A 26,518-nucleotide genomic window follows, 5' to 3' on the forward strand; every position below is an offset into this window, starting at 1 on the left:
GTCCCCTCCCTGAGGGTGGTTCTAGAGGGACTGTTGGGTGAGCTCACTGAGGTTTGGCTCCTCCTGTGCTCTTTATGTGGCCTGATCTGTTGCTTTGCCCTTTTGCTGTCAGCTAATGTTGGTCCTCTTCTGGTCACAATGGTGGAGGGCACTGTTGAGTCTAGCTCTTTCTCCCCCCCTCTCCTACCTGGAGGTCAGCCTTCCTTCAGTTTGTGTGGTCAATTTCCTTCTCTTTATTCCTGTCAGCCAGTGCAGTTTTGCTCCTGGCCACAATGGTTGCGGGTGCTGTTGAACCTAGCTCTCTGTTCCCTCCCCTATCTGAGAGTCAATGAAGCTCCGCCCCCTCCAAGCTTCCGCAGAAGAAATTCCCCCAGTCAAACCCACCCAGTAGCTGCCCTCAGCCCTTGGGGAGTCTCAGGTCCACTCCGGGTCTCAGGCAGGTAGGCTGCTCTAGGTTACCCAAAAGTCCAGGTGGCAGGCCCATGCTCACCCAGTCTATTGGTCCCAGCCTATCCCAGCAGCGCAGAGTGGGTCTGGCACAGGCGACTCTGACCGGCTATGTGCCAGGGAACTGCACTCCCCAGTCTAAGCTCGGGTCGGGTGGGGTGATCTCTGGGGACAGGAGAGTAAGGCGGCGGTTAAGGGGGTCTCTGTGCACCCACATGGAGCGGCCACAGGGGAATGCACTCACCCTGGGCACCGGCGCAGGGGGTCCCGAATGCGGGGGTCCCTGTGTGCCCAGGTGTAGCGGCCTCAGGGCACTGCACTCACTCTGGGGACAGGCATGCAGGCTGGCGGGCGCGTATGTCTCCGTTTGCCCCCATGGAGCGACCCCAGGGGAATGCAGTCCCCCTGGGCCCTGGCGGGGGTGGTCGCGGACACGGTGGTCCCTGCGTGCCCAGGTGGAGTGGCCTAAGGTCAGTGCACTCACACTGGGGACAGGCATGCAGGCTGGCGGGCGTGGAGGTCTCCATGCGTCCACTTGGATCGCCCCGAGAGCCACATTTTTAAAACCGAAAATACATAAGTTGGTACATTGTTTTTAGTTTCAATAAGTTTTTATTGAGAATATTCTGTATGCAAGTATCCACGTAGGTTGGGAGTATACAAATAACACAACTAATAAAAGAAAAACTTTAGAGCGATATTATTTATTGATAATGTTTAATTTCATAACATTTGCCTAACAATGTAGAGAAAATTACATCCTGACAATGACTGACAAAGTCATAAACACAAATAATTTGAACATTGGCCTTGCATTTCCGTGGATAGTTTGAGTAAGTCAGGTTTGTATGTTGTTGTTTTTAATTTTAGGCACGATTCCAGATTCTCATTGATGAGACTATTTCTCAACTTACTCTTGATAAGATTCATGCTTGAAAATGATTGTTCACATAAATATGTAGATTCGAGCAAGGAAACACAGAAAACTCTAGCTTTTTTAATTGATGATATGAGTCAGGAATACTATTCCAGGTGTTAAAAATCTTCCTTCTCCCGGTCTTTCAAAGCACACCACTTGTGCTGTGAACTAAGTTCACATTTGTGTTTCTCCAATCTTTCTAAATTAGCACAAAGACGTTCAAATTTCGAGCTCCACAGTTCTTTGTTTTTTGAATCCAGAAATTGCATTTCAAAGTTGCCAATGTCGATATTAAAGGGAGAAAAATTTAATTCCGTTACAGTGGCATCCAGAGTTTTTTTTTTTTAAAGAAAGGCCAACATCGCTTTGCTTTTTCTGAAATCTTGAAACCTCTTGAGAAAAGCTTCCCTCGTATTTAAAAGTGCTGTTTTAAAATAGGTAATGTCAACATCAGAATTATTTTCTTGGAAGGTGAATCAAAGTTTCTCTGTCAAAATCTTGAGCAAAAACATATAATTTGTTTTCAAACAAAGTAACGTCTTCTATCATCGAAAATACTGTGTTTCCTTTCTCCTGTAGTTTATGATTAAGCTGATTTAGATGTGAAGTAACATCCACCATGAAATAGTTTTTGAATCCACTGATTGTTAATTCTGGATAGTGAACACCATTATCGAGGAAAAATGCTTTGTTTTCTGATAATAAGGAAGCAAAGCATTTAAAAACATTTCCTCTTGTTATTTATTTATCCTCTGTTATTTATCTGTGGAAGATGCACTGGTATTTATCGGTGGATGACGCACTGTTATTTGTGGATGATGCACTGTTATGGGGGATCTGTGGATGATGCCTTGTTATGGGGGAACTGAGGATGACGCACTGTTATGTGTGTGTGGGATCTGTGGATGACACATATATGGCATCTTATGTGTGTGTAAATAGTAATATAAAATTAGTGGGGCTCATCATGGATATTTTAAGCAGAGTTCACTCAAATAGTCCTCACTGGTACTGTTATATATTGACCTAAGAACCACTAACTTATTTTGCTGGCTCCTAGATTAAAAAAATGCGTGAAGCTTTGGCTCACAGGGCCCCAATACATATGCTGTCCCACAGGGGTGGGGGTGAGGGGTCCAGGCTGGACAGTGACACACCAGGCACCACAATGCAGCCACTGACCCACACATGGCTCTCCCCTCTGTTGCTCCTCAGTATGTAGTACAGAGAGGATGCTGCCTCAACACCGGTGCCAAACAGAAAGCCATGCTCCCCCATACCATATGACCTGACTGGACCTCTGTGGCGCCACACAGGAAGTCACGCCCCCTGATACCACATGACCCGACGAGCTGTGTGGAGCCTGCCACCAGAGCTTCACACAGGGCGGGCACTGACAGAGGCTAGGAGCAGAGTCCCTACTTCTGAAGCAGCCGCCCAGCACACAGAAGAGCCAAATTAAAAGTGTAAAGAGCCACATGTGGCTTGTAAGCCGCAGGTTGCAACCACTGGCCTAAGAGATACAGGGTTTCTCTGCCCTTGAAGCATACTGCCATGGGAACAATTACAGGCTCCACACACGTTCATTTTCACACCTCAAGATCTTATTATGGTGCCAGGAAACTCTGTTCAGTTGTCCTCTGTAGCTAGAGATCTTGGTATTTACATAGGTCATAGGACGAAGGCTAGGAGAGAGTTTTTCTTTATGGTTTTAGAAGTTGTGTTCCATCACTGTTGTTGTAATCAGTCTTCTGTAATTAGTGGTCTAGGTTTTTGCTCAGATCCTAGGACAAAGCCTAGAATAATCTTTCAGTATGGTTCCAGGATATCAATGTATCTTTAAAGGGTGATGATGCCCCCTGTGATGTCAATTGGATTGGGAAAGCCACTCTACACCCCTCATAATGGACACCTACTCTACTATAAAAAGGTAAAAGTGGCATTGAGAGGGCAGTTTTTTGGAGCAGAGCCTGCTGGCAGGCTGGAATGGAGGCCCATCTCCCCACCTCTCTCCCCCCCTCCCCTCGCCGCCAACTTCAGGAGACGCAGAGCAATAAAAACAATGTTGTTTTTACTACTTTCCTTCTCTCTCTGCTTAGGTTTACTTGCAGGTCGCTACACTCAGTAATTTGGAGAGCTGAGTTATTATTAAATCAATTATTTACTACTATTATTATAATATTATTATTTTAGAATTATAAAATCAATTCACTGAGAAATATTACCATAGACTTTCTGAATACAGAAAATTAATTCAATGCAGCAAAATAATGCTGGAAGATTTATGTTATGTCTAATGCTTTGAAAGATACTTTTCTACTAATGTGCAATATAGACAGTTTTATTTGCAGACAGAAGAACAATTAGGGATTCCTAAGTCTAAATCATAAGACATGTTTTGTGATTATTAACTCTATTTGTACATGATTCAGAAAACAGTAGCTAATGAGAAAGACAAATACACATTTAATGGCCATTCAAGCAAGCATTGGTAATATTGTTATGCTTTCAGTGGGCATCTGTTCTACCTACCCTTGAGACACTTTCCAAATTAAAATGGCAAAAAGGCCAGAAAAATGGGATGGTCATGATTCCAATATTTTAAGAAAAACCATAAACCACATGGTATACTGGCTGCCACTTCAAAGAATTTAATTCAACTGCTTGATGATTAAAAACAAACACACTCGAAAAAGCGACTTTTGAAACTTCTGATTAAAGACAGACTGAGAGAAAAGCTTTTTCTGAAGCCAATAAAGAGGTTGGTATGGTGTCAGAACAGAACCTAGGGCTTCTAGGTGCTAAATTCTTTTCTCTGGCCACACACTTTACCATTTACAGCACAGTGCTGTAATACGGTTACAGTTTACAGTTTCATAAAGGATCAAACTGTTTACAGTTTCATAACGGATCAAACCAAGAGTAAATGGATATCCTTTAAAAAAAGTCAGTGCATTAAAATAATAAAATAATTCATTTTTCTACTTTGTATAGCACTGGTACAAGTTCTTCATTTGCAGCTTCTGAAACTAGAATGTAAAGTTCACCTATTACCCAAAAGTATATCTGACCTTTAAAATCATCCTGATCTTTAAGATATTTATCCTATATCATAAACAAATTGGATATTTAAATGTTTATTATAAATCACTTGTCTTTAAATAGGTTTAATAGCACAATTTTGTGTGTGTACCTACATCTTCAGAGCTCTCCTTGCTTGCCTTTTTTTTTTTTTTTTGTAGTTTTGTTTTGGGGCCATAGCCAGCAGTGCTCAGAGGTTACTCCTGGCTCTAAGTTCAGGAATCTCTCCTGGCAGGCTAAGGGGACTTATAAGATGCTGGGGATATAACCTGAGTAGGCAAAGGACCTTCTGCGCTATGGTTCCAGCCCCTAAGCTTGCTTACTTTTATTTCAACTTACATAGGCTTTAAATTTAAACAAAAAAGGGTAAGTAAAATTATAATTTTGTTTGTTTGTTTTTGGAACATACCTGATAGTGCTCAGGGGGTTACTCTTGGCTTTGTGCTCAGGAGTCATTCCTGTGAAGGCTTGGTCCACCATAAATGTTGCCAGGGATGGAACCTGGATCAGCATTGTGTAAGGCAATGACTTACTTGGACCCAAAAACAATCATTTTATGAGAATATTGTGGCAAGATATTTTAAAATGTCATTTTCAATTGCTCTAGATAAATTTTATGTTTAGACAAATATAAATATTCAGTTATTGAATGTCAACATTTCATCAAAATTATCTAAATGTGAACTGATCTCCAAAAATGCAGTGATGGTGTTTATATGCCATAAAGTCATCAATATTCAAAGTAATCACAATGCTTCAAACTTCCACTGTTTTTTTCAGGAGGTAAGTTATATTATTGTTATTAATATTGCTTTGGAGTAACATCTGTTGGTGCTTAGGGCTTACTTAGGAATCAATGGCTGGGAAACATTGGGTACTGGGAATAGAATCTGGCTTGGCATGTGCAAGGCAAGTACCTTATTCTCTGTAATATAAATCTTACCCCTAAGTCATTAGCTTTAAGTGAATATTCCACAATCTTGCAGATTTATAATAGCTAATTCAGTGAAACTGAATATTGCAAAACCAAAGATGCTAAATGCCTCAGTAATGGCTAGTTTATGCTTGTCCTCTGTTCATCATTCATCCCCACCTTTTCTCTTGCTCCAAGGAGTCTCTATCCTGGTTTTTTCTTATGAAGAGACTGGATGTCTTTGTGCTTTAACCATTTATGTATAGTTACATGACTGTGAGACTTGGTGCAGGAGATTGCAGAGGGAATAAAAGCCCAAGGTCCCCCATCACAACTGCAACACTAAAGCCCCATTCTGGAGAGATAGCATAGTGGTAGGGCATTTGCCTTGCAAGCAGCTAACCCAGGTCCAAAGGTGGTTTGAATCTCGGCATCCCATATGGTCCCCTGTGCCTGCCAGGAGTGATTTCTGAGCTGAGAGCCAGGAGTAACCCCTAAGCGCTGCCGTGTGTGGCCCAAAAACAAAAACAAAAAAAAAAAAGAAAAAAGAAAAAAGAAAAAAGAAAAAAAAAGCCCCATTCTTATTTCACCTGTCAGAAAATGTTTCTGTCAAAGAACTACTGCTATCAATACCTTATATAGATCATTGACCAGAACTAATTCTGGGTCAAACATGAAAGAAAACAGGAAAACTGGAAACAAGTCTACATTGCTTCATCTTTAACTTTGATTTCTTTAATTCACATACTGAATTATATATTTCTGTATCCTCAGATAGTTGATTTTTCAAGCTAAAACATTGCATTAGTTTAAATCAACAGGAGAAAAAAGTTGTAGTGTCTCATTACATCTCTCCTGTACCCTCAGCCCCATTGAACTTTAAGAATTTGAAATTTTATTAATTCTGTAGTAGCATAATTTATTTTCTAGCCTCTTTTTTTTTTTTTTTTTTTGGGTCACACCAGGCAGTGCTCAGGGGTTATTCCTGGCTCCAGGCTCAGAAATTGCTCCTGGCAGGCACGGGGGACCATATGGGACGCCGGGATTCGAACCGATGACCTCCTGCATGAAAGGCAAACGCTTTACCTCCACGCTATCTCTCCGGCCCCTATTTTCTAGCCTCTTATAGAAAAATTTTCAACCCTTTTCAGTTATACATCATCATCAGAATAATCTGTTTTTCTTTTAAATATTTCTTAACTATTTTGTGGGAAGGATGAATATCATAAATTTACATGTCTATTACAAAACAAAAACTTTATAATAACCCATATCCCACTTTCACAAAAGATACCAAGAGTTGTCAAACAATACCTGAAAAATGTTATTTAATATAGTTCTATATTACACATATAATTATAAATGCCTAATAATATGAGTGGATTTTTATAATTTTAGCTTTATATAACTTTACTGACTAGTATTAACCATAGCAGCTAAGATAGTGGGTACATTTAATGTTAAATTTCTTTTACTATATTGAGATCATCCCAGGCAGTACTTAAGGACTATTTCCAGCTCTGTATTGAGGAGTTACTCCCTGTGGTGCTTGGTAGACCATGCAGCATCAGGGTTCAAATTCAGGCTTCCTGCATGCAAAGCATGTGCTTGATATTAGCCCTTTGATTTCTCAAAGGAATCCAAAGTCAAGCTTGTTAAACACTAACAGATTATTTAATGAGACCCAACGAACTTGAATGCATTCAGTATAGCTTTTAATACTGTAGGAAAAAAACTAATGTTTAAAATAATTACTTCTATTTAATTGTTAAGTTAAATATCTCTAAAAGTCAAAGACCTTATAAAGCCACAAAAATTATAGACACATGTATAAGTTGCAGAGTCAGACAGTAAGTTTGGTACTTTACAAGCCATATATATATATATATTATTTGGGGGGGCACACCTGTTCAGGGGTTACTCCTGACTATTCGATCAGAAATCGCTCCTGGCTCGGGGACCATATGGGATGCCAGCGAATTGAACCGGGGTTCGTCCTAGGTCAGTCGCTTGCAAGGCAAATGACCTACTGCTACGCCACGGTTCTGGCCCCTACAAGCCATATCTTTAACCCTGCTATTGTAGTGAAAAATCCACAGACAAAGCTAGATAAATACCTGAATGGGCATGGCTTGCTACACTGAAATTTAATTTATAAAAGTAGGCGGAAGGTTATATTGGTCCACAGTCTATTAATCCTAATGCACAGCAATAAGTATGTCATTTTCAAACTAAATCCTTCTTTCTTTCACCCTCCTTCACTATTCATTACAAAAGCAATCTATTTGTTAAAAAATGAGCAATTTTTCTAGTAAAGTTGAAAATTTATCTTCATGGTTAATTTAGCATGTTCCTCTGTCACTGTGTTGCTGTAACTTGTAATTCATTTTAGAGCTTTCAGACTTGATGTGTTGTCAAGAGAGACTATTGTAGCAGTGATAATGCATCTGATTCCAAAGCTCATGGCCTCAGCCATAATGCTTACATAAATCCATAAAGATGCCTTTGAAATATTCCAACCTTTATGTTGAAAATGTCCTAATATAATTTACATCCAATATGCCAAGTGAGTACACAGAAGTAGAAACATAAAAATATCTGTTGTTTTTTAATAAGTAGCAGCATAAAAGTGCCATTAAGTGATATAAAATTTGAGGCTAATTTTGAATATTTTAAGTTTTGTTTCATCCTTGATTAATACTGTTTTCATGGGAAAAAAGTGATTACAAAGTAGCTGCTAATCTAAGTTAGATCTGAGTATCAGGAATTCCTCTTAAATTCTTATTAAACAATCACAAGTAAAATACAAACTGATGTCCAGAAGACCTTAAGACAGCGTGAGCACAGTCTGCTTTAAACTGTAGTATAGCTGACAGACAGCCGACGAACACAAACAGTTCTACATCGCAGGCATGATAAACATTTCCTCAATTTCAGTGAACAACAATAACATTCATTCCTTTCTCAGCTGAACTAGGTCAGCTCTCTCTCACTCAGAACATCAGAACAGTTTTCTTTATCCTGTTAAAAATATTTATTTTTGTTGCTATGCTCCCTTAATATGTAAAATTAGTTTACTTTGAGAAAAGTACATGCAAACGCATTTCAGGTCTAGAATAATTAATTGGCATGCTCTATTTTCATACAGAAGTATACTTGATTTTATTTTTTCAGAGGTAGTTTAGATTTTAATCATATACATTTAACAAGTTAAACAGGTATCTAAAAATGTTCCTGATGTAGAAAACATTTTCTGAATTTTGGTCTCTGAATATACTTTCGACTTGGTTTTAATTTTATTTTCATACGGAAATTTCATTTATTTTTTGAAATAAATATTATAGTTACATTTTGAATCTCAAACAAGAAATACTACCTATACCATGACTTCTAGAAACCTGTTTACACTCTACTCAGTATCAGAGCTGCAATTCATAGTACAATTTGTCTGCATACAGTATGAATGTGAAGGCAATGAGAGAACTTAAGAGCACTTTTTTCCTCTTAGGTTACACATTATAATTTTGTACTGCTTAATACCTGGAATTAAAAAATCATATTTATCCAGTATTAAGGATACTTTATTTTTTTTAATTTTTTTTTTTTTTTTTTTTTTTTTTTTTTTGGTTTTTGGGCCATACCCGGTGATGCTCAGGGGTTACTCCTGGCTGTCTGCTCAGAAATAGCTCCTGGCAGGCACGAGGGACCATATGGGGCACCGGGATTCGAACCAACCACCTTTGGTCCTGATCGGCAAATGCCGCTGTGCTATCTCTCCGGGCCCTTATTTTTTAATTTAATTTTGTTTTAGAGTCATACCTGGCTGTGCTCAGGGCTGAATACTGATTCTTTGCTCAATGATCACACTTGGAAGAACTCTGGGATCCTTATGTGGTGCTAGGTATCAGGACTCAGTTCAGCTGCATGTAAGGAACTTACCAGTAGTACTATTTATCTGGCCCACATACTTTGTTTAAATAATACCCAGTGCTTCTATATTGTGTTTTTCACTATTTTTTCAAATCAAATTGATATTTAAAGCTGTTTCTTTCCCATGAAGTTTCCTTAAGAACTTAAAAGCTACATTACACACTTTTGGATTTTGGAACTATTAGAAACATCACAGATATTTTAATACTTCATTCTTTTTCTCAATAGTAAATTCATTTAGCAAATACATTATTTCTTTCTAAAATGGACTTCTAGGGGCCAGAGTCATAGCACAGCAGTAGGATGTTTGCTGTGCATGTGGCTGACCCAGGATGAACCTGGGTTAGATCCTGGCATCCCATATGGTCCCCAAGCCAGGAGCAATTTCTGAGTGCATAGCCAGGAATAACCCTTGAGTGTCACTGGGTGTCCCCCCCCCCCCAAAAAAAAAACAGAAAAAAGGATTTTTAGCTCCTTCAGTAATTAATCATTTTCTAAACAAATATCTGACATAGATTTCAGAAAGTTTATCACTTGTAAGATTTATAAAATAATACACTATTGAATAAGTTAGATTATGTAATATTTTGGGAGTTATTAAATATAGAGAATTTAGTTGTTAGTACTAGATATAAGGAAAGAGACTCTCTGGTCCCCTTCCTTTCAGAGTGAAGAAGTCAGTTATCAGAAGCCTTGTAACCTCTGGATGGCAGTTGGCTTGGGGGTATAGAAAGCCCCAGGCTGAAGTGATAGGAGGGGCTAAGAAACTCTGTCACTCCTTTCCAGTCAGATTGCTCTTGCTAGAAAGGTAGCAGCTGAATTGCTGGAGAAACTGTTTACAGACTTCCAGCTTCTGCTGTCTTTTGCCTTCTATCCTACTGCTCAGGGCCTAACACTAAGCTATTAAACTATTTATTACTATATATGCTTCTTATTCTTTCTCTTTACCAAAACATTTCTGACTCTGATTTCTCTAAATTATGCTTTATAATTCTAGCATGGAGACAGCAAGATAATTACATAAGCTGATAAAGCAAACACATAATATCCCATTGTCAACAGTGAAATATGGGAATGATTTCTGTTCCTTGAACACATTTGTCAATGGTGATATTTGAGAATGTAAAGATTAAAAAGCTTATTCCAGCACGGGGTTTTTAACATTGTTTGTATAATAGAATCACCTGGAAAGCTTTAACGTTACAAATACCTGCATCTTAATTCCAGAGAGCTCCGTTTAATTGAGATGCATTTGGGCTGGTAATGGGTTACTTAAAAATTAGCCAGATAATTTTCATGATTAATTCATTAATGGTGAAAACCAGTGGTTACTGGTTGCTTTTACCACTGCTTTGGCTTTAGCAGCATGTTATGAAGACTAGGCCATTCATATTCATCTAAATATACCTTCACTTTGGTACATATGTATAAGTATGAATAATTCAATCAATTTATTTTCAAAACTGACCTCTATAATTTTAGTAGACATTAATAACTTCCAGAAACATGAGAAATAGTGAGTAAATAAATCTAACAACAGAGAGGCAGTGAGAGGGAAAGAAAGGTCCACAGATATACTAACTAGATTGAGTTAAAGTTTTAAGTCACAGTTATACGTACCTGACTGATGGTACCAAGTTTGTCAGTAAAACTGTTTACTTCTGATAATAGCAGAGATATTACAGATTTTCTCAATACGCTGCAACTTCCCAGGGTTACCAGATTTTGAGAGATATAATGTTGCATCTGAAACTAAAGATGAAAAACTAAAGATAAAATACTTGAAATATCTCAGATATATAAGAGAACAATTTCTAAGACCTTATTATGAGGCATATGGAAAGTGTTATTGTACTTCTGAGTCATTCTAAAGTACCTTTTTTATTTCAATTTTGGGTCACTCAGCAGGGCTCAGGGCTTATTTCTGGTTTATGCACTGATGATCAAATCCTGATGCAAGACAAGTGCCTTCACAAATGTACTATCTCTTGATATCATTCTGCTGCTCAGATATGCAACAAATATCTCTTTTTTAAATATATTTATACAATTTGATTACAAACATGATTGTAGTTGGGTTTTACTCATATGAAGAACATCCCCCTTCACCAGTGCAACATTCCCATCACCAATGCCCTGAATCTCCCACCTGCCTACCTCCCATCCCCTACCTGTATTTAAGGCAGACTTTCTACTTCCTTCATTCATTCACATGCTTATGTTAGTTGTCAGTGTAGTTATTTCTCTAACTGCACTCACCACTCTTTGTGGTGAGCTTCATCTTGTGAGCTGGACCTTCCAGCCCTCATCTCTATTGTCTCTGAGAATTATTACAAAAATGCCTTTTATTTTTCTTAAAACCCATAAGTGAGTGAGACTATTCTGTGTCTATCTCTCTCCCTCTGACTTATTTCACTCAACATAACAGATTTCATGTATATCCATGTATAGGAAAATTTCATGACTTCATCTCTCCTGACGGCTGCACAATATTCCATTGTGTATGTGTACCATAGTTTCTTTAGCCATCATCTGTTGAAGGGCATCTTGGTTGTTTCCAGAGTCTGGCCATTGTAAATAGCACTGCAATGAATATTGGTGTAAAGAAGGGATTTTTGATTTGTATTTTTGTGTTCCTAAGGTATGTCCCTAAGAGTGGTATAGCTGGATAATATGGGAGCTGAATTTCCAGTGGATAACATGAAAGCTGAATTTCCAGGTTTTTTTTTTTTTTTTTTAGGAATCTCCATATTGTTTTCCATAAAAGCTGGACTAGATGGCATTCCCACCAGCAGTGAATGAGAGTTCATTTCTCTCCACATCCCCTCCAACACCAAATGTTCTTGTTCTTTGTGATATGTGCCTGTCTCTGTGGTGTGAAATGGTACCTCATTGTTGTTTTGATTCGCATCTCCCTGATGATTAGTGATGTGGAACATTTTTTCATGTGTCTTTTGGCCATTTGTATTTCACCTTTGTTTTGTTTTGTTTTTGTTTTTGGGTCACTCCCGGCAGTGCTCAGGGGTTACTCCTAGCACTACGCTCAGAAATTACTCCTGACAGGCTCAGGGGACCATATGGGATGCTGGGATTCGAACCACAATCTTTTTGCATGCAAGGCAAAAACTCTACCTCCATGCTATCTCTCTGGTCCCTGTATTTCTTCTTTGACAAAGTGTCTGTTCATTTCTTCTCCCCAGCAACAGATATCTTGAATAATTATGTTATAGGATTTTCTATGAAGTTAGTATTTTGCAATATATGATGGAGCTAAACAAATATTGGCTGCAGTATTAAAATAATTTAGGTAATCAATTGCATACATAATTTATACAATAAAACACACTTTAAGGGCTCATCTCCATTGAAAGATGGATATAATTAAGGATACAGATATATAGATAGAAGAAATCTTTGGAGACATCATCAATTCAGCCATATCTGCTAAAATTTGGAGTGAGTTGGGGAATTTGGAGTGACTTTGCTATTAGCCATAAGCTTTTGAGGAAAAACTGGGAATTCTAAGTTTTCATCCAGAGATAATGAAAGTACACATCATAAACAAATTAAAAGAGCAGTGGGTGATAATAAAATATATCCCTTAGTTATTTCCCTTAGTTATTTGAGAAAGTACCATTTGATTATTAATCACATTAAATCTGTTATGGCTAATAACAACTTTTATTAAGTCCATTCTTTAATAAAGCTAGAAAAAGGTAAAGAGGAGTGTTCGCTTTATGACTGAAACCCAACTACAAATATGTTTGTAACCATAGTGCTTTAATAAAGATAATTATAAAAAAGGGAAAAAAAGGAAAAATGACACTTCAAGAAATATTGCAAAATACACAAAAAGGCACCTATTGGCTATTGTTGTATACAAGCTTAAATTTATTGAGGAATTTGCTTTCACATACATTTAAATGTAGTGGTAAGAAGATATGCTATATAAAACTATTAAGTACCACTATGTCCTATACAATGAGCATTAATATGTAGTTATTTCTCAAATAAATACTTTAATAATATACTTTAAAAATAAACAATAAGAATATAAATGAGGGGCCAAAGCGATAGTACAGTGGTAGGGCATTTTCCTTGCATGTGGCTGATATAGGACAAACCTGGTTCCATCCAGGCATAGCCAGGATTAACTCTTGAGCATCACTGGGTGTGGCCCCAAAACAAAACAAAACAAAAATAATATAAATAAATTTTATAATTCAATATAAATGTTATTTTTATTAATCTGGACATGATCAACTAGCTCTTATACATTTTAAAAATCAACTTAATAGTAAAATATAAATGTGTCATCACAAGAAATCATAGTTATCTATCACTCTAATTTCTGTTTAAATATTTTTGTTTTGGGTCATGTCTGGAGGTCTTTGGTAACCCTAAGGGATGCTAGGGACTGAAACAGAGTTGGCTGTAAGCAAGGCAAGTGCTTTAACCCCTGTATTATCTCTCAAACTTCCCAGTCTAACATTTTAACATATAACCAAGACTCAACTATCTATAGTTTTCTGGGGCCACTTACAGATTTTAGATTTTTTTTTTTAACATTTTCCATTGTACCTGAATAAAAGTGGACTTTGACCTGAGCCCTACAGAAAAAAGGCAATCATTATTTCTTATTTTAGGGAGACTACACCCTATAGTGCTCAGGACTTATTTTTGGATCTGAGCTTAGAGATCATGCCTAGCATAGATGGATGAGTCATACGCAAAGCAAGCACTTTACTTGCTTTACTCTCTGACCTCCAAATTGAGTATTTCACTGAGGTTTTCACTATTCATGTCAACTTGGATAAGGGATTTGGGGCCATATCTGCCTGTACTCAGGGCTTACTCCTAACTCTTTAGAGATCATTCTTGGGAGACCATATGCCATAGGGAGGATCAGTCCTCAATTTTGCTTCTTTTAAGGCTGTTCCAATATCTAATTCCTAGGTCTCCAATATTTAATTCTTTAAGAAGGTAAGTTTTTTTAAATGTTCACAGTAAAATAAGAGATTTTATGTTAAAAGGAAGGAAGTAACAAACTGATTTGGAGTCACATATAGCACTGAGGCAAATTCTCTCTCAATTCTACATATGAATGTGTACCAGAAACTTAACCTTTTAGACAAAACTTGTAATTTCCACACAAAAATTGTCCTATCACCTATCTCACAGAGCTGTGTGCTGAATAGAAAAAAATACTTATCATGGTATGAGGCATCTATTAAGTATTCAAGTATAATAATAAATATTATTATAAGGTAGGATGATAGTGTAAAATATTAACAGTTATCTAAGTTTAGAGGCCGAAGCAGTGTTGCAGATCGGTAAGGTGTCTGTCTTGCCGGCGCTAGCCTAAGACCCTAGGACAGACCGCGGTTTGATCCCCTGGCGTCCCGTATGGTTCCCCAAGCCAGGAGTGACTTTTGAGCACATAGCCAAGGAGTAACCCCTGAGTGTCACCAGGTGTGGCTCAAAACAAACAAACAAAAAAACCCCAAAAAATAACAAAAACCAAAAACAAAACCCAAAAACCCCAAAACAGTTATCTAAGTTTAATTCAGTGTTTCTGAAGTTTTTTTTTACTAAAAATAAAATCTAGTTTCTAGAGTTAGCATGACTACACTACTGAGAAAAAATTTCACCCCAAGAGATTTTCCATATTTTCTCTGCAAATTATAGTTTCCCAAATATCACAGAAGTTCATACAAAAGCAATAATTACAGACAATAACCATTTAGGTAGATAAAGATTCTGTGTACATTATAAAACTATCTCTATTCCACCTTAAAATCTAATTTATACTTGCTCTTTGGTCTAACTATTGGGAATTTTAAGAGAGCAGAAAGTGACATGGAAAGAGAAAGGTACAAGAATACTCTTTGTGAAGTTACTTTGCCAGAAACTGTAGGGGGTCTCACTCATTTACCATGTAACTAAGACATATTTATTTTGTTTTGTTTCTTTTAATAAAGTGCACCTTCCTCCATTTAATGAACCAGAGAGGAAAAAAATTCACATATTCCTCTATGTTTAGAATTTCAAATATGATTTGAGTTCTGCTGATGAGAATTATTTGAGATTTTTATTTAATGGAAGAAGAGAATCAGGGCCCAAAGCATACATTGTTGTATAGATTGTGGCAAAGGTTCCAATGTTCTGGCTCATTCTGAATTTTGTGAAAACATCCTATGTCTGTAAAGGTATTCCAAAGCTTTATGGAGTCATTGCTGTAGCCTTTCCCATGGTGCTTTGATCTCTATACTCACCAGGAAATTTCACAGAGATCAGTGACATACATTATAGTCTTGAAATATGCAGAGATAGATATTCTGACCTGCATGCTAAATAGGTCTGTCTATGTATTGAATTGTACAGAAGTTAAGACTTAGAAAATAAAATTCAATTACCATACATTTTTCTCCTTTAAAAAAATAAGTAGGGGGGCCGGAGTGATAGCACAGTGGTTAGGCATTTTCTTGCATGTGACCAACCTGGGACTGACACAGGTTCAATCCCCAGCATCCCATATGGTCCTCCAAGCTTGCTAAGAGCGACTTCTGAGCACAAAACCAGGAGTAACCCCTGAACACTGCTGAGTGTGGCATTCCCCTGAAAAAAACAACAACAACAACAAAAAAAAACTCAAGTAGGGGCCACTTCTAGCAGAGTTGGGTCCCCGTTTGACAGTGCCAGAGAGAGGAGTCATGCAGTGTCAGGGATCATTCTAGTCTTGTACTTTACTATTTTGGCTCTTGCCCAAGCTCCTTGGAGTGGGGAGGAGGAAGGTAAGATGGAAGGAAGGAAGGAAGGAAGGAAGGGAGGGAGGGAGGGAGGGAGGGAAGAAGAAAGGAGAGAGCGAGGAGGGAAGAAGGGAGGAAGAAAGGGAGGGAGGGAGAAAAGAAGGAAAGATGGAAGAAAGGAAGGAGATAGAAGAAAGAAAGAAAGAAAGAAAGAAAGAAAGAAAGAAAGAAAGAAAGAAAGAAAGAAAGAAAGAAAGAAAGAAAGAAAGAAAGAAAGAAAGAAAGAAAGAAAGAAAGAAAGAAAGAAAGAAAGAAAAAGGAAAGAGTACTATTGTACTATCATCAGGAAGTTTCTTTCCTAGCAGAATCAACACTATGTACATTTTGATCTGAGATTTCTTTTTTTTTTTTTAAATAATTTTTAAATAACCAATTAGGATAAAATGAGGATAAAGACTGCACTGACCTAGGAGAAAGTAGTGTAATTTTTCTGTTTAACTAAGTTGCTGTTAGTACACTGTTTTTGTTAGATTGGTTTCCAGGATTCTGAACCTCCAAAATACCCTGATGTTCTGGTTAAGAACATAGGAGAATATGAATGCAAGTGAATTTGAAATTATGGACTTCTAACAAGTAGCAGAGCTGAAGGTAATGACAGATGATTTTTTTCTTCTTCATGTAATTCACAAATTACAGTATATGAAAGTAGAATTGTATAATTTTGATCATCATATAATCATGAAATTATATCACAATATGTGAAGTGACTGATGGGGAAGTCTGTATATTTTACTTCTGTAGCACAGGGTGACTTATTTTTGCAAATCACGTTGTTGCTATTATTATTTGAGAAAGTAAATAAAGAAGAGAGCAAAACAGGAATAAAGGTTAATAAAAAATATTAGTCTACAGAACACTGCAGAATATACATCTGAACATTCTTTGGGCATGTTTCCTATACCAAAAAGAAAGAGTTCAAAATGTAATTAACATCACATTATCAATACAATTTTCCTAATCAGCTGATCTTATGTAGGATAAAAGTTACTTCGAGTAAAAAGCTATAGGAAATCCTTAAGAATAAAGCTACATAATAAAGCAATCAGTGTACTAGGAGTCTGGAAAAATGTTAATGAGTTTTACTTGGAATCACTGGAAAGTGCTATAGTGGTTACAATAGAAAATTTTGGAATTTTATCTTATTGCCTTTGTCATGGCAGAAACATTACCAACCATGATTCTAAAAAATGAAAATGTTATTACAGTTAATAAGATATGGTTACAACATATGATTAAATTTTATGGTATTAATATACAAATTTACTAGATCTCATCACCACCAAAGTACCCATATGAAGATAGCTATTAAAACTGTTTCTTATATTAATAATGACTCAAAAACCCTGAATACATGCAGAAAAATTCAAGGAAAAATGTGTAATCACTTGTTCAATTTTGATAGGGACATTAATTACATGTTGTAATTGTTCCTATATGTTGTATTTCTATGTTTCTATTAACAAACCAACACAGTCAGAAGGAAAAAATGGGGGGAGAGGGTCAGATATATAGAGAAAAATGGGGAGGGCTATAAAACTGGGTACATGTTGCATAGTAAGTATTTTCAACTTTCTGAAACACATAATTTTATATTTCACTGACTTTAATTTTCTATTTGTCTTTGCTTATTCATTTTATAAAGCAAGAAAACCAAAAGTTAAGGGAGGGGAATCTCTCTAGAGAATATGACTTCTGAGAAGCTGAAAAAAAATGAATAGGAATAAAATTTTCTACCATTCAACAATATTAACTACAGCTATTATATAAATGTATTTATCAAAATATGAGAAATCACAGCAGGGGACAGATATATAGCACAGTGTTAGGACTGTGTTGAATGGGGCTGACCCAGGACAGATGCAGTGGTTCAATTCCTGGCATCCCACATGGTACTCTGAGCTTGTGAGGATTGATTTCTGAGTGCAGAGCCAGGAATTACCACATCCCTGATAATTGCTGGGTCTGGCCCAAAAACCAAAAACCAAAAAAACCCAAACAAACAACCCCCCCCCCCAAAAAAAAAAAAGAAAAGAGAAAAGAAAAGAAATCACAGCAGATAAGTCATTTGTAAGCAGAAATATCCAGAGAATGAACTTCTAAATCTAATCAAGGCTTTTCTGTTTATTGCCAAGTGAGTAGTCTTGTGCATTCCCTGGCTCTTCAGGACTAGAGCAGTGTTGTGTATGTAAATATTTTTGGGATTATTATGTTACTGACCCTACCCTGATTGGTGATTGTGCCCTACCCTAGGGTGTGACCTGGCATTCTGCCCCCACCCTAGGGTGGTACCTGACTCTGCTTCCACCATTGGGTGGTATCTGATCCCACCATTGGGTGGTACCTGATTCTGGGGGATAAAAACAAGGGTCTGTGGAAGGCGAGAGGCTTTTGGCTGGAACTTATGCTGAGTCTTTGGACTTCAGTCTTGTCCACCGAATAAAGCTAATATTTCCACAAGCCTGACTGTCTACGAGCTGTTTACCCGCCGTTTCACCTCAGAACCATCAGCTGGACAGGGTGGCAGATGCGTGCTCCGAGCTGGAGGGGAAAGACCTCATCCTCCATCCCTCCATCAGTCAACCTCTTCAGGGGCTGACTTGCAACAGAGAGCAGAACCAGTTAGTGCTCTAGAACAGAACTGTTTCACAAGATTTTAAAACTTGAATGCAAGGAGAGTAAAAGCAAATAATTCAAATTAAATAAGTTACCATATGAAAAAAAAGACACTCAAGAGTACCTATGTTAGAGTGAGTAGAAGTGAGTATTACAATTAATTACATAAAATAATGCTCATATTATCCAAATGTATTAAGGTTCATTGTAATAAATTATTCATGGAGCTCATAACTCTAAAAGATAGGACCCAACAAATTACAATTTACAAAGGGCTAAAAGAAAATAATAAAGGTAGAAATCAGAATTAAATGGTGATATAGTCATTCATTCTTTAGAACATATCCTAATTGCACTGAATCCTTTTATCAGTAGTTGATGAGTCCTGGTTACCACTAAGAATCCACTGAAAAGTAAAGATAGATCACTTTTGCTTTAATGGACAATGCTGCTAATGGTAGGCAAGATATATTAAAAAGCTATCAAAATGCAATTCAGTTTGATCCTGATGTGAAAGAATACTTTTCTAACAGTTAAAAACATGACTCTTGGATAAATTTAGAGTGAACATGTAACAGTGGGTTATTTTTATCATTAATGAAGATAAAGAACATTTGAGAAACTGCATATTGCTTAAGAAATACTGAAATATGACACTTATATTAGAAATTTTAAAACACTAGTTAGCCCCTATCAGTCTTTATTAGAATATTTATTTTAAATAAAATAAAGGTTAAAGATATTTTAATAAAAACAAATGGCCATGCTCAGCAGGATTTATCATTTACTGTAAAAATTTATATCTATAATCAGATAATAATCTATAGATTAGTAAGAAACTTTAGAGACAGCACTCTGGCAAAGTATATTCCTGAGTACTTAAATAATTCTTGGGTTAGCTGGTTAGATAATATCTTAGTATGGCAGAGAGTAGGGAAAATCCAACTTTTGTCTTAACTCTAGATAAATATATTTTAATGAATGTAATTATTTTGAATTTTAATTCAAATCATTTTTTATTTGGTTTTGGTGCTCCACCTTGCAATGCTTGAAGGTTTTACCTGGTTTTTGTTCAGGTATCACCCCTGGTGGGCTCTGGAGACCACATGGGAAGTCTGGGATCAAATCCCGGTAAATAGCATGCAAGGCAAGCACCCTCTCCACTGTGCCTTCAGTCTGGAACAATTCAAATATTTTGAAAAGATCCTTAGTAGTCCAACTAAAAACTGAAAATCAAAATAAGGCCAAATCAATGAACTTTCAAAAATGGATAATGTTGGAATTCTTTGTTGGCAAACAGGAAAAGTAGACTAGAATTCTCAAGGCAATCCTGGGACCCTTTTAATGTGGTAAAGGACTAAGATTTTTTTAACTACAGCCAAAAGGATTAAAGTACAAACAAAGGTGGTCTGTGAATTATCTACCACAAAAGAAACTTTCAAATTGTAATAGTACAGTATTAGTACAAGAAACAGTAGATAATAATATGCTAAAAGCAAGTATGGCTACTGCTTATATTTGCGCTACTGAATATTTGATGAAATTCAAAGTGTCATAAAAACATGCAACTTATTCTGACAACTAGAAGAAACATAAAACCACCCCTTTCCTTTTCAGCACATTTAGAAATAGTTTATATATTACACAATTTAAGAAGTGCAAGTTATACAGCTTCATTTATATATATATTTATATATATTATAATATTATTATATATTATATAATATTATTATATATTATATTATATATATTATATATTATATTATATATTATATATTATATTATATATATTATTATATATTATAAATATATATAAGTGATACAGCTTCATTTATAAATGAATTTATATATATTATATATTATATATAATAGTGAAGCAATTATCTCTGAGTTCGTTGAGCATCTATATTTCTAGTCTAAAGTCCTTATCTGAGAGGTTGATTAGTTGGTTGGTCATTATCTGGTCATCAGAATTGTCATCTTCATTCTCTTTTTTTATTATTGAATATATTTTTTATTTAAGTAACATGATCATATTTGGATTACAGTCATAATCAGAACACCCCCCTTTACCAGTGCAACATTACCCCCTCCCCCCTTCCCATCCCCTACCTGTATTCGAGACAGGCATTCTACTACAGTAATTTGTTTTAAGTTCAGTAAGTTGTATTTTTTTCCTTAAAGGATAAGAGTAAAAAAAATATAGTAAAGGTGTAATAGTGGCAATCGCCAATGTTTGCATAGGTCAAGAAAAATGGAGAAAATGGAAAAAAAGTCCTTGACTTGATTACAAAAAGGCCTCACCCCAGAAGTTTATTGGCATAAGACAGACTCTGGGTTCCAGGCATACCAGTCTATCCAACTTTAGTCATTCTCAAGGTCCCGGTGAAACTTTTGCACACTTTAGCTACAGTTGCTATCAGACTTTTATATTTAAAGACTCTGGATTCTTTGCATTTCTTTCGTCGATGTCAGGCTGATGTGGAGCATTCTCTAGTTTCAGCATATCATTAAATGCAGAGCGATCTGCCCTGCATGCAGACTGTTGCTGAGTTGCCTGGGTGTTGGGAGTACTCTTTGGAGTAAGTCAATGCCAAAGAAATGGTAGGTCTTCTCTGGTAGAGCATTCTCTATATCTGATGCTGTCCTGCGTTGTTTCCCCAATGTCACACTTGTATTGTGGGTTTTTCTACGTGTTGTGGTGGTATTTATTGGCTAAATGATGCAGACAGAACACTCCTCTGGCTCCGCCCTTTCTGGATGGGTCGACTTGCCTCCAAGGGAGGGGAGTCCTCCATGATTGAAGCCTCACACAGAATTAAATCTTAGGCCCGAGCACGCAGCCGAGAAGATAGTCCGGAGAGAAATGCTGGGCTTCAGTGATCCAGCACAGTTCTTAGTGTGATTTTTTTCTTCTTGTTGCGATGGTGTTCTTTTCTTAGAAAGAGTGCAGGGCGAGATAAGTGCTCTGCTGGAGCCTCTTTTTGGCCCACTCCCAAGAGGTTCACGCAACAGGATAGTAGACAGACACACAGGCAGCACTCACAATTTTTTACAGTCGGGCCCCACTGGGCAGGCGTAGTTTCATGGATTTTCCCAGCCTGACGACACAAACAGGGGACCTGGCTTCTGCAAAGCACAGCCGGTTTTCACCTTATGGAGTTTCTGCCCTAGAATTGGTCTCTGGGAGAGCGAGTTTTCTAGAGCCTCTTTTCGGCCCACTCCCAAGAGGTTCATGCAACAGGATAGTAAAAAGACACAGACAGGCAGCACTCACAATTTTTCACAATCGGGCCCCACTGGGCAGGCGTAGTTTTGTTGAAGCAGGTTTACTTTAAATCTCAGGTTTACTTTAAATCTCTAAAACTTCATGTAAGTTAAACACACACACACACACACACACACACACACACACACACACACACATATATATATATACTATGCAACTTTCAAGAATTTTAGTGTTATTAGTGCTAAGTACCATTCATCTATTAAATCCCTAGGACTGGTTCACCTTATAAATAAAAGTTTGAAACTTTTGTAAACTACCTACCCATTTTAACTCATTGCCACATTTTAACTCATCTCCCACCCTCCAAGTCATTGTCTAGTTATACCAGTTTTGTTTTTTAGATTCCAAATATAATGACATATATCATTTTTATTCCATCTATCATTTCACTTCACATAATGCCTTTGAAGTCTAAAAATGTTGTAAGTGACAGAGCTTCTTTTTCTTGTGGTGTAATAATATTTATGTGATACTCCTGTGTTTGAGTATGTCTACATATAGCACAGATTTTTTTGTTTGTTTTGAGGCCATACTCCTGGTTTGTGCCCAGGAATCACTTCTGGCAGGGCATGGAGAAATTAACCAAATCATGGATGATTTCTAAATATCCTCTATCTATTTTATCTTTCCCTATATCTGTGTCTGAACATTTCCCCCCTTATTCCCTGTGTAAAATATTGTTTTAAATTGATATTATATAATCTTTTGAAATTTCATTTTCTTATTTATTAATATATATTTTATATGTACAATGCATAATGTCTTTAGAGATATACAAGTTTAATATATTTTGTTTCCATTCAATAAGTTATGCTTTATTTTTAAGTTTAATTGGTTAGATTTTATAATTAGTGTATGTGTCTCTGAATTAAATCTGTGGGTATTTGAAAATATACTATCTGGTCAATTCTACCAAATATTTCAAAAGGAGAATTGATTCAAAGTCTTCTAAATTAATTTTGAAGTCTTCTAAAAAATTGAAGGAAAGGAATATTTCCAAATTTTTCAGAAATTCAATATTTCCCTGATAAGCTAGATAAGGAAATTAAAGGAAACTAAATGTAAATTACTGATGGTTGCAGATGCAAAAATGTTTGAAAAATTATGTTCATTCCTGAATAACCTGTGAGTATTGATTCCAAGAACATCATCCACACTCACATCTACCCCTAAATACAAAATCCACTGATGTCATATACTCTGTTTTTATAGATGCTACTGTTTAGGGAAAAAGTTATATATTCTATTGTATACTCTACTGTTTTGGGAAAAATGACAAAAAATGGGCAAGTCATGTTCAGTATGGATGTAGTCATTATAGTTTTACCACACAGCATGTATTTTTTTATTTCAGTTGGTTGAATCTTCTGATAAGTAGGGCTGGCTGTAGTAGCAAACCCACAGATCAGGGTGGCTGGCTAAGTCATTATATGGCAAATTCTTCCCATCCCTATCATTTACCTCATTTATTAACATGTACCTAAAAAAATCACGGAACTTAGCCCCTAAATTTCTGTATATTTCACTTATATAATTTTCCCATATGAAAACAATTACCATACTATGAAGGAGTGGTGGGCAGTTTTGCTTTATTTACGATTTCTTTCTGTTGTTGTTTTAGGAGATAGAATCAATGATCCTAGTGATCTACCCTCTTTGCATAAATTAGGCATGTAATTATGTGTGTATATATGTGTTCAAGAATGTCTATGATATTCTTAAAGAGAATTCCCATATATTTGCTCAGTCTAAACACCCTGATGACTACCTGGCATCTTTACCCTTAACCAGCAAGGAACAAACTTCATTTTACCCTGACATGATCTACTTTAGAATTAGGTTATTTCAATCACTTCTGACTACAAATAAAGTCAAGAATGCAAACTTGGGGACTGGAACAAGAGTACAGCAGGTAGGCCATTTACTTTGTAGATCCGGTTAGATCCCTTGCACCCCATATGATGGGGAGATAGGGTCATACCCTGAGGGAAAAATAATGCACGCTTGACACAATACATTTCTATACAATAATCTATGCAAATTGTTTATTATATTTTATTTTGTCTATTAAAGTTATGTTTACTGTTTCCTCACTAAATTATTTTCATCATCATCTAAGGAATTTTTCCATATATAACATTTTGATAACTAAGGAATATACTATTTATGGATTTCCCTAGTGATGTGAGTTTATGATAGATGTATAGTGTTTAGTTTTTCAAGAATAAATAATGAAACCTATATATACCCATATTCTTTTTTTGAGGGGGTCACACCAGGCGATGCTCAGGCTTTACTCCTGGCTCTGCACTCAGAAGTCATTCCTGGCAAGCTCGGGGGACCACATGGGATGCCGGGATTCGAACCAGGATCCATCCTTTGTCGGCTGTGTGCAAGGCAAATGCCTTACCACTGTGCTATCGCTGTGGCCCCTAACACCCCATATTCTTACAGTAAGAATTTATTTTAAGAGTAATTCTTGTGGTACTGCAAGTATGTACTGCCAAATTCATCTGAAGAAGCTCAATATTTACAAGATTGCCAGCATTAAATGAATTTTATTGTTCCATATCCTCAGAGCTTATCTGGTATTTGTTATACAGATTTTGGTAACTCTATTTGGTAGTGGCATACATTTTTAATTTAAGGTTTCATAATGACATAGGATGCTGAACTTCTTTTAAAATGTTCATCCACCAGGTTAAGTTGAATGATGAAGGGTTTATTTAGATCTTTGATTCAATGTTTAATTGGGGTATCTGTTTCATTATTGTTGAGTGATAATAATATTTTGAGTAACAGTTCTTTATTCTGTGTCTCTGCAAATATAATTTATTAGGGAGTGGAGGGAAAATCACTCATGAATAGTAACCCCATGCTGAAAGACAGCTACTCAAGCAAGGAAAAAATGCTATAAAACTAAGTTTTATCTAGTGTCACAGAAAATTATTACCTATTTTTATTATATATCTTATCTATATTTATTTTTAGAATTTTGAGCCACACTTGGCAGTGCTCAGGTGAGTAGTACTGGGAATAGAAACTGGAGTGAACCATGGGCAAATTCCTTAATCTCTATATTTTCTACACCTATATATCTTTTTCTTTTTTTTTATTAAGGCCATTGTGAATTGCAAGTCTTTCATAGTTATATTTTAGTATATAGTGACAGTGAATTAGGGCTATTCCCACCACCAGTGTTGACCTCCGTCCACCAGAGTTCCCAGCATGCATCCCATATCTCTGCCTTTAGCCCGCTGGTCTACCAGTGTAACAGGTCCTTGTGTTTAGCTTGTTATAGTTTAGGTCTCTTGATTCTATTGTCATTGACTTTGGCTTGGGTATTTAGTTCTCACTTTTTATTCCCCACCCAATGCACCTGAGACCACTTGGCTTCTGGACCCTATCCACTTTTATTCTTTTCTTTTCTCAATTTGTAGTAAGACAGAGAAATATGAGGTAAAACTAAGTGATTCATATTCCAAAGTTCTGTGAAAAAGGTGGGAGTCTCCAACTGCACTCATCACTCCATGTGGTGAGCTTCACGTCATGAGCGGCACCTACCAGCCTCTTGTCTCTCTCTTGTCTCTGAGATACTGTTAAAAAATGTCTTTTATTTTTCTTAAAACCCATAGATGAGTGAAACTATTCTGCGTTTTTACACCATGTACAAAGGTAAAATCCAAATGGATTAAAGACCTTGATATCAGATCTGAAACTATAAGGTATATAGAACAACATTTAGGTAAAACACTCCATGACATTGAGACTAAAGGCATCGTTAAGGAGGAAACAGCACTCTCCAAACAAGTGGAAGCAGAGATAAACAGATGAGACTATATTAAGCCACCCACTGAGTGGGAGAAATTATTCACCCAATACTCATCAGATAAAGGATTAATATCCAAAATTTACAAGGTACTGACAGAACTATAAAAGAAAAAAACATCAAACCCCATTAAAAATGGGGAGAAGAAATGAACAGACACTTTGTAAAAGAAGAAAGGCAAATGGCCAAAAGGCACATGAAAAGATGCTTAACATCACTAATTGTTAGAGAGATGCAAATCAAAACTACTATGAGGTACCATTTCACGCTGTTAGACTGGCACACATCACAAAAAATGAAAACAAACAGTGCTGGCGGGTATGTGGAGAGAAAGGAACTCTTTTTCACTGCTGGTGGAATGCCATCTAGTACAACCTCTATGGAAAGCGATATGGAGATTCCTTCTCAAACTGGAAATTGAGCTTCCATATGATCCAGCTATACCACTTCTAGGAAAATACCCAAGGAACACAAAAATACAATAAAAAAATCCCTTCCTCACACCTATATTCATTGCAGCACTATTTATAATAGCCAGACTCTGGAAACAACCAAGATGCTCTTCAACAGATGAGTGGCTAAAGAAATTGTGGTACTTATACACAATGGAATACTATGCAGCCATCAGGAGAGATGAAGCCATGAAATTTTCCTATACATGGATGTACATGGAATCTATTATGCT

The 26,518-nt window shown here is 36.6% G+C and overlaps 1 protein-coding gene across 1 annotated transcript in view; it reads right to left on the reverse strand.

Moving 5' to 3' along the window:
• Window positions 1-26,518, reverse strand: part of MEI4 (meiotic double-stranded break formation protein 4) — a 145,755-nt gene that overhangs the window by 67,501 nt on the left and 51,736 nt on the right. Inside the window, exon 3 of the mRNA XM_049777634.1 lies at window positions 10,911-11,042. Coding sequence (XP_049633591.1) covers window positions 10,911-11,042 — 132 coding nt within the window. The remainder of the gene's footprint in view (window positions 1-10,910; window positions 11,043-26,518) is intronic.

The sequence above is a fragment of the Suncus etruscus genome, chromosome 7 (genome assembly GCF_024139225.1).
Source record: "Suncus etruscus isolate mSunEtr1 chromosome 7, mSunEtr1.pri.cur, whole genome shotgun sequence".
In the NCBI taxonomy this organism is placed as follows: domain Eukaryota; kingdom Metazoa; phylum Chordata; class Mammalia; order Eulipotyphla; family Soricidae; genus Suncus; species Suncus etruscus.